This window comes from Hyperoodon ampullatus (assembly GCF_949752795.1).
Source record: "Hyperoodon ampullatus genome assembly, chromosome: 20".
In the NCBI taxonomy this organism is placed as follows: domain Eukaryota; kingdom Metazoa; phylum Chordata; class Mammalia; order Artiodactyla; family Ziphiidae; genus Hyperoodon; species Hyperoodon ampullatus.
The window spans coordinates 29,944,500-29,954,132 of NC_136933.1; the positions used below are offsets into that span (position 1 = coordinate 29,944,500).

The following is a 9,633-nucleotide window of genomic DNA, read 5'->3' on the forward strand; positions in this document are numbered from 1 at the left end:
GCCAGCATCCATGAAGCAGTGCAGGCTAATTTGTTGGCTTTGCAAAAAAATAAAATCCCAGACCCTGCTCATTTCTTCACACAGGCCCAGAGGGTTCATCTACACAGGCTTGGCCACCTCGAGTTTCAGATCCCATTCCTTCCCTGTCAGGCATTGACACCCCTGTGTAGCCCCTTCTCTCGAGTCTGGCCTGGCCCTGTGAGCCATTGCCTACCAATTAAATATGGTGCAAGGGGCACTGTGTGTCTTCTGAGACTAGGTCTCACAAGAAACCTTGCAGCTTCTGCCCGGGTTTCTAAGAACACTTGCTCTGGGGGAAGCCAGCTTTGCTTTAAGAAGTCCATGTAGATAAAGAAGATGTGGTACATATGTACAATGGAATTTTACTCAGCCATAAAAGAGGATGAAATATGCCATGTGCAGCAACATGGATGGACCTAGAGATTATCATACTAAGTGAAGTAAGTCAGAGAAAGACAAATACCATATGATATCACTTATATGTGGAATCTAATAAAAAATGATACAAATGAACTATTTATAAAACAGAAACCGAATCACAGATCTCGAAATCAAATTTATGGTTACCAAAGGGGAAACGCGGGGGACGTGACAAATTACGAGATTGGGATTAACATGCACACACTACTATATATGAAATAGAGAACTAATAAGGACCTGCTGTAGGGCTCAGGGAACTCTACTCAATACTCTGTAATGACCTATACGGGAAAAGAATCTGAAAAAGAATGGATATATATATATATGTATAACTGATACACTTTGCTGTATGCCTGAAACTAACACAACATTGTAAGTCAACTCTACCCCAATAAAAATTCAAAAAAAAAAAAAAAAAGAAATCCAACTATCCTGGGACCACCAGGTTTGAGGAAGCCCCAAGCCAGCCACATGAAGTGGGAAGGAGATGCCACACAAGAGTCCAGGGACTCCAGCCATCCCAGCTGAGATGCTGGGAGGATCCTTGAGAGGGTTCTCAGGAGCTCAGCCCCACCTGCCATCTGAGGGTAACTGCATTGGAGAATGCAAGTGAGAACCAAGCAGCTGAGCCCGGTCAACTCACAGACCATCAGACGCTGTCATAAATGGTTGTTTTAAGTCACAGAGGTCGGGGGTGTCTTGTGATATAGCAGGAGATGCCAGGAGCAGGGAATGAGGGGGCAGGATCAGCAGAGGAGCTAACCATGGGTGAGCAGGTGAAGCGCGGCTTCAGCCTAACTCCACAGGGAGCTCTTGAGTGAGAGTCATTTAGTGCATCTCTGTCCTGGCTTTTGTCCAGGGCTTTCTTTTTTTTTTTTTTAAACATCTTTATTGGAGTATAATTGCTTTACAATGGTGTGCTAGTTTCTGCTGTATAACAAAGTGAATCAGCTATACATATACATATATCCCCATATCTCCTCCCTCTTGTGTCTCCCTCCCTCCCACCCTCCCTATCCCCCCTCTAGGTGGTCACAAAGCACCGAGCTGATCTCCCTGTGCTATGCGGCTTCTTCCCACTAGCTATCTACCTTACATTTGGTAGTGGATATATGTCCATGCCACTCTCTCGCTTTGTCACAGCTTACCCTTTCCCCTCCCCATATCCTCAAGTCCATTCTCTAGTAGGTCTGTGTCTTTATTCCCGTCTTACCCCTAGGTTCTTCATGACCTTTTTTTTTTATTAGATTCCATATATATGTGTTAGCATATGGTATTTGTTTTTCTCTTTCTGACTTACTTCACTCTGTATGACAGACTCTAGGTCCGTCCACCTCACTGCAAATAACTCAATTCGTTTCTTTTTATGGCTGAGTAATATTCCATTGATTATATGTGCCACATCTTCTTTATCCATTCATCTGTTGATGGACACTTAGGTTACTTCCATGTCCTAGCTATTGTAAATAGAGCTGCAATGAACATTTTGGTACATGACTCTTTTTGAATTATGGTTTTCTCAGGGTATATGCCCAGTAGTGAGATTGCTGGGTCATATGGTAGCTCTATTTTTAGTTTTTTAAGGAACCTCCAATACTGTTCTCCATAGTGGCTGTATCAATTTACATTCCCACCAACAGTGCAAGAGTGTTCCTTTTTCTCCACACCCTCTTATCTTTGATAAAGGAGGCAAGAATATACAATGGAGAAAAGACAGCCTCTTCAATAAGTGGTGCTGGAAAAACTGGACAGCTACATGTAAAAGAATGAAATTAGAACACTCCCTAACACCATACACAAAAATAAACTCAAAATGGATTAAAGACCTAAATGTAAGGCCAGAAACTATCAAACTCTTAGAGGAAAACATAGGCAGAACACTCTGTGACATACATCACAGCAAGATCCTTTTTGACCCACCTCCTAGAGAAATGGAAATAAAACCAAAAATAAACAAATGTGACCTAATGAAACTTAAAAGCTTTTGCACAGCAAAGGAAATCATAAGCAGGATGAAAAGACAACCCTCAGAATGGGTGAAAATATTTGCAAATGAAGCAACTGCCAAAGGATTAATCTCCAAAATATACAAGCAGCTCATGCAACTCCATATCAGAAAAACAAACAAGCCAATCCAAAAATGGGCAGAAGACCTAGATAGACATTTCTCCAGAGAAGACATACAGATGGCCAACAAACACATGAAAGAATGCTCAACATCATTAATCATTAGAGAAATGCAAATCAAAACTACAATGAGGTATCACCTCACACCAGTCAGAATGGCCATCATCAAAAAATTAGACATAGATTTGATGGGGAGAGGCTATGGCAGATAGATGAAATGGAAAGCTCAAAATGGGTGACAAGAAAGTGAAGAAAATATTTCAGGAAGAATGGGGAGGCCTGTGTCGCTGGGGTGCAAAATTTGCAAAAGAGGAATAAAATCTGATAAGCCTTGGAACATCAGTTTAGATCCTCTTGTGGATTGCTCTAGAGATAATACTTTATTTGAATTAAAAGTGAGTCACCAACACTTTCTAAGTTGCCTGTTTGGTAACAAGTAGCACAGTAACCACAATTAAAAGAAAAAGAAATAATCCACCTTCTAATTTTTTCGTGAAAAATCTTTAATTTGATTTGGCTTCTATAGACTTCGAGGGAGCCTTTTCACACTTGGCAACATTCTCATCATGCTTCTGGATTTTTCATTTCTTCCGTCGGCAGCATTTTCGACCACTTTGGGAACAACGGCCTAAGGGTATCTCCCTTGGAAGGCAGCCAAACAGAGCACACCGGCCGCCTCTTATTTTGCAATAATACTTTTGTAATATATTTATGATTCCTCCACTGCCTGCAATGAAGAAACGGAAAGCAGGGGAAGGTTTTAGGAAGTGCAAGACCTAGGCTTCTGGAATTCCTCAAATAACTGATCTGTGGCCTTTCTTTTATTTCTTTTTCCTTTTTCTATACCATCAGGAGGAAAATAGAAGGTGGGACTAAGCAACTAACAATGTGTCCATGGGTTCAGCTCAGCCATAAACTGCCGAGGTGCTGAGAAAGTGGCATGACCAGGGGCAGCCCCCCTCGTGAACTGCCACCTGGGAGGCCGGGGCCACGGTGGCCCCCCAGGATTCTCTAGAGGCCAAAAGGCTCTACCACCAACCACTAAGCTAATAAAAGGGAAGTCTGTGCTTCTGTTCTTAGATTGTCAATTTTTCCTCTTGGTATTAAAGTTTTATATCACTTTCTTCCTGTCTCATTAACAGGTATAACAGCCTTCCCGGGAAGGGGTGGCTTTTGTGATCTGGTTCTTCTCTTAAGAGTGAATCAGAAGAGATCGAGACCCTTACTTTAAGGTTCTTAATGGTCTTTGTCAGAAAGAAAAAAATTGGTTATGTCTAGTTCCCAGACAATACATCTATTTTGTCTAAAATTCCCAGAAGAATGGAGAGGGCTGACTCTGAATTATATATTCTCAATCCTTTAAGCCCTCTCATGTCCCAGCCCCTCTTACCTGGAACAGGCAGCAAGAACAAGAAGAACAATGCAAAGAGAAGGTAGTAGACCCTCATGACTGGCCGGCTTCGCAGCTGCGACTGGACAGGAGTGTGCACTGGCTCACTTTAAAAAGGCTCCAGGTCCACAGCCACAGGGAGAAGCATTCAAAAGCTGCAATTCCTGTAATATTACAGCTATGACAATATGACGTATTTCCTGATGCTTCATGCCAACGTATCTTACAAAGCAGACCACGCCCATTCCTCCCAGGAGTTAATTAGAAACCTAAGGGGGACACAGAGCTTGATGTGAGCGCAGGGCTGTCCTGATGCCTCTAAGCTCTGGGTGCTTGTGTAGGTCTGGCTTAGATCTGGCTGCCAGCACAGGTGGGAAAGACCTGCCTGCTCCTGCATAGGGAGGCCTAGGGCACGTAGCTGGGAGCTCACCTGTCTCCACTGTGGTCCTTCTGAGCTTTTGCCTCTTCCTAAAGTCCTGGGAGAGCTCGAGGGCCACTGGGAACCACATCAGTCCAGTCCAAGACTGGTATATTCAGAATCTAGGCGTAAACTGGGGCTAGGCCACGCCCTGAGCCTGCACGGATATGCCTGAAATTGCTCTGAAACAGGATCAGCTTTTAAGCAGTGTGGGAAGGGAGGAAAAGTGGGCTACATTCCAGAGACCCTGCCCTTATGCCCCTCGGCCTGTGACGGGGTGTTGCCCCTTGGGTGAAACACAGCTTATACTTCATTGTTTTCTGAAAACTACCAAATCATGAGTCAAGGAGATGTCTCACTTTCCTTTATCAGAGAAAGCGGATGTTGGGGTGATACATTTGATGGACTGACTTCACCTCCTCATTGGTGACACTCCCTATACAAATGAGGGGCTTCGGAAGATACACTTACGACCTCTGGTTACTCCTGTGTCATGAGCATTCAAGGAAGTCCAGGGGTCAGGTGATTTCCACTGGATATAGATTCAATATTTAGGGGGCCAACTGCTTTTTTAAAAAATGATTAGGCTTAACTGTTAAGAAATCCAATCAGTGGGTTATACTCGATAGATTATTTCCTTGGAAGCTGAAATCATCATGGTGTTGGTTGGCTGTTGCTTTGTGTGAAAGCAATCGTAATGCGCCCACCAGGGTTCTGGGGTGTCTTAGATCTAGGACTGTGGGTTCAGGATCCTGTTGTACCTATTGGATTCTGTAAGCAAATTCTGAACTCCTACTATAGGTAAAGTACCATGTGCTTGGGGTAGGTGAGGGCATAGAAGGGGTCAAATACAAAGAGGGGCCAGTTCTGGCACTTTCTCTCAGGGAACTCCCATGTAGACGGGCATAGAATCAAAGAAACCATAGAGAATGGATTTTAAGAAGGGCCATAATAAGAGTTCAAGCACAAGGTTGTAGAAATGTCGAAGAAAGGTAATTCATGCTGAAAGGCAAGTTTGGAGAGCAGATTTAAGAAGAATTTCGAGTTGTAGACACTTCATATTTTTAAAATCTAACTTCCCTCTTCAGTTCAGGATTTGAGACAAAGTAGACATTTTTATTTTAATTCATTAATTAGTTGAAGTATAGTTGATGTACAATATTATATGTTACAGGTATACGATATAGTGAGTCACACTTTTAAAAATATAAAATACTGGCTATATTCCCTGTATTATAATGTTGTTAATATAAAATATTGGCTATATTCCTCATATTGTACGATATATCCTTGTAGCTTATGTTATTTTATTTTATTATTATTTTTTTTTTTTGCGGTACGCGGGCCTCTCACTGTTGTGGCCTCTCCCGTGGCGGAGCACAGGCTCCGGACGCACAGGCTCAGCGGCCATGGCTCACGGGCCCAGCCGCTCCGCGGCACGTGGGATCCTCCCGGACCGGGGCACGAACCCGCGCTCCCTGCATCGGCAGGTGGACTCTCAACCACTGCGCCACCAGGGAAGCCCTGTTTTTTTTTTTTAATATATACCCAGGAATGGAATTGCTGGGTCATATGGTAGTTCTATTTTTAGTTTTTTTTGAGAAACCTCCATACCGTTTTCCACAGTGACTGCGCTAATTTGCTTCCCCAATGCAGACATGTTTAACCGGAGAAGGAGATTAATTCCGGGTGTGGGCAGGGGCTGACTGGGTCAAGAGTCTCAGTCGGCCTCACAGGGGGTAAAAGAGATAGCTGCAGGGGTGTCACAGAGAATTAGGACCAGCTGACCGCCCAGGCGCGGGGCTGCCGTCCTCAGAGCTCTGGTGACCGGTGAGGACTTACTTTCCCACTTGGAGAGCAGACCTCCACGGTGAACCCAGGGTCTAACCTGTCCCTTCAAAGCAGGGAGGGCTTTCCAAGGCAGCACCACTATTTCATAAGAGGTTCTTTGGGAGCGAAAGCCACTTTTTCTTGTCAGCTGATTTGCAAGCTGGGGACTGCGGAGCGGGCCGTGGCAGTGGTCCTCACCCCACTCGCAAAATGAAGTTTGAGGAACATTTCTGCATTTTAAGATGTTTGTAAAAGTTACGCTTATTCGGTGCTTTGTGACCGCCTGGAGGGGTGGGATAGGGAGGGTGGGAGGGAGGGAGACGCAAGAGGGAAGGGATGTGGGAACCGATGTATATGTATGACTGATTCACTTTGTTATAAAGCAGAAAGGAACACACCACTGTGAAGCAATTATATTCCAATAAAGTTGTAAAAAAAAAAAAAGTTACGCTTATTTGTGGTAAAAATTCAAACAATAGGAGAGTGAGACTGCTTTTCACTTCTCTGCCCTGGGGAGCCACTGGTAACTCTGATTTGCCTTCTTTTTGACTTATTGTCGCTTTTTTTTATGTCACCAATGCTTTTGGCCTCTCAAGCAATAGCAGTTACACGTTTACCATTGAATAATTCACACATGCCTGTGAGTCTGACATTGACAAGAGCAGGAGCGACTTCCCAGGCCGAGAGGGCCTTGACTCACAGGGCTTGGAGATGCAGACCGTGCTGACTGGATGTGCTGGGTTTTCTCCCTGCTGTGAGTCAGCATTTTTCTATGTTGATTAGGTGGAGAGAGGAGAGATGAGTAATTCAACTATTTCCACTCATGTCACAGTTGCATCTCCTCTAATCCTTTATTTATTTTTTAAACTCTGGTTTTAAAATATGGAGCAGAGATTTGGTGGATCAAAGTTTTTGGTCCAGGGGCAGTACTATGTGGAGGGCAGAGCTCCAGGTTGGAGTGAGACGTTCCCATTTAACTCTCAGCTCTATCATTGATTATTTGGGTTTACCTGAATAAATTCCTTAAGCTCTTTGAGCATCTATACCTCAGCAGTAAAGCACAGAGAGTAATCAATGTCCTGTTCAGTCCACAGTGAAAGCCCTATGAGGTAATGATATAAAATTGACTTGTAAACTGCAAATTACCATGGATCACCCATGTGGTCTGGGGAAGAATAACCAGTGAGGTCTGGTTACCAATGACAAGGTAGCGCAAAGGTTGTGGCATGGGTTCCCTTGCAGGATTTCCACTCTTCTTTATCTTCACACAGTCTAAGTGTGACTCAGCCGCTCTCCTTTGCAGCCATTTTAATCTTGTCATGACCACCGTTATTTAAGTTATATAGGCAAGGATACACATTGTCCCATTTTACAGATGAGGAAACTGAGGCTGAGAGGTTGAGTGACTTTCCTTAGGCCAGCCAGCTAGTAAATGGCAGTGCCCTGAGCTGTAGGGAACTGTGTACATTTCCCAGCCACTCCTGCCCTCCAGGCACCATGTAGTTTGCCAAAGGGATGCACTGGTAGAAGATGAGAAGGCAGGAAGTGGTGAGAAGCCAGGATATTTATCCTCCTGAACTTCAGAAGGCATCTCCTCTGTGCTTTCAATTTTGACCAGAAAGCTACTTCATCCATGGGCCTGGCTTCCACAGGCAGGTCCACCACGACCCCAGCTTCTGCTGCGCAGTCCATATCCCAGGCTTTGGGAAGGTTACCTCCTTCCTGTCTTTGTCCCTCTAGCCCCAGGGATAGTAGTGCCTTTCTGCTGTTGCAGATGCTGAAGTGACTCACCGTAGGTTTGAATTCTCAGCTCTCCTATCACCTCTATAACCAGGTGTCCATATTAAACTCCTCTCATTTGAGCTTCTTATATTTCCCTCAATTTCCCTTGTTGCATTTTGACCGTCTTCCAAGTCCATGCTGCAAATCATAACACTATTAAAGGTCTGTTCATTCTTCCCCTTCTGGTGCCGATACTAGGTTGTCACCAGCTAGAACGATACTTTGCTACACACTGCCCTCCTGTCTACTTTATCAACATCTTAAGATTTAGCATAAAATGGGAGCTTTGAGACGATGGTACAGAGTTGCTGGTTGTTACCAACTAATTGTGCCCCTTTGTTTACACATTCTCACAATTGTGTGCTTCCCATTGTAGGTGAGGCAGCTTCTAGAATTCCAAGTTATCACTGTTATCTTAGCTTAATTATTTTTCTCCAGAAGAAAGTAAGCAAGAAAACAGGAGAGACAAAACCTTTCCTTAACTATGTAACCATAGACTGCCTTTTCTTCTGGAAGGGTGGCAAACTGTAGGCTTTTAGTTTGGGGCCATCTATGGAGGTATTTTGTTTTGTCTCCGTGGAGGTTTAAACGTTAGCTTTACCACTTAGTCTTATTCCCCTGCTTCATACATTCATATATTTGCATATTTCCTGTAGGCACCTGAGCCGTTACTCCTGCTTTAAAAGATACGGTCTTCCCTTCAAACCCAAGTCAGAAAGCTACATTTCAACATGGGGACGTGGACCAGGAAGGCAAAGGCTGTATTTCACACTAGGTGACTGAGCTGTCTCCACCAAACCCCCTGGGTGTGGCCTAATACTTTATATCATCTTCAGGCAGCAAGTATTCTTGGCATTTTTGCATCTCCCAGGCATGAGCAAACATGGTTGACCCTTTAGCTTCCCGAAAATACTCTTGAATTGTGAACATTTTATTTGACATTTTGCCCCATCCACTGTACAAAAAAAATAGAGGAAATATCAATAGAAATGTGACGGGGGAAATGCAAAGAACAGACAAGTGTGGGCGTGAGGGATGCCTGGCTCACCATGAGTCACGGACTCCTATCTGCTTGACCGGGTGGAGTACAGTCAGAGACACAACTGTTCACCCCAGGAGCCAGAGCACATGGTGGGGAGACGGAGCAAGTTAGGGACCAGTGGACCGTCTAGTCTAGCCAAGTGGACAAGTGTGGGGACAAGTCTGCATTGATTTGGTAGTGGGGGTGATGACAAGAATTCATGAAAAATTAGATCTAAGATTTTTTTAACAACTTTATTGGAGTATAATTGCGTTACAATGGTGTGTTAGTTTCTGCTTTATAACAAGGTGAATCAGCTATACATATACATATGTCCCCATATCCCCTCCGTCTTGTGTCTCCCTCCCACCCTCCCAATCCCACCCTTCTAGGTGGTCACAAAGCACCTAGCTGTAGATCTAAGATTTAAATGATCTAAAATGCTGAACTTGGATTTCCCTGGTGGTGCAGTAGTTAAGAATCCGCCTGTCAATGCAGGGGACACGGGTTTGAGCCCTGGTCTGGGAAGATCCCACATTCCGCAGAGCAACAAATCCTGTGTGCCACAACTACCGAGCCTGTGCTCTAGAGCCCGTGAGCCACAACTACTAAAGCCCACGTGCC

General features: G+C 44.2%; 1 protein-coding gene across 1 annotated transcript; it reads right to left on the reverse strand.

Moving 5' to 3' along the window:
- Positions 1 to 2,929: 2,929 nt before the first annotated feature.
- LOC307068733 (beta-defensin 103A-like) lies at positions 2,930 to 4,107 on the reverse strand. Its single transcript, XM_079726776.1, has 2 exons — positions 3,959 to 4,107; positions 2,930 to 3,295 (listed from the first exon to the last, which is right to left on the reverse strand). Exons 1-2 carry the CDS (start codon positions 4,014 to 4,016, stop codon positions 3,150 to 3,152), a joined length of 204 nt encoding a protein of 67 aa, XP_079582902.1. The 5' UTR covers positions 4,017 to 4,107; the 3' UTR covers positions 2,930 to 3,149.
- Positions 4,108 to 9,633: the final 5,526 nt, after the last annotated feature.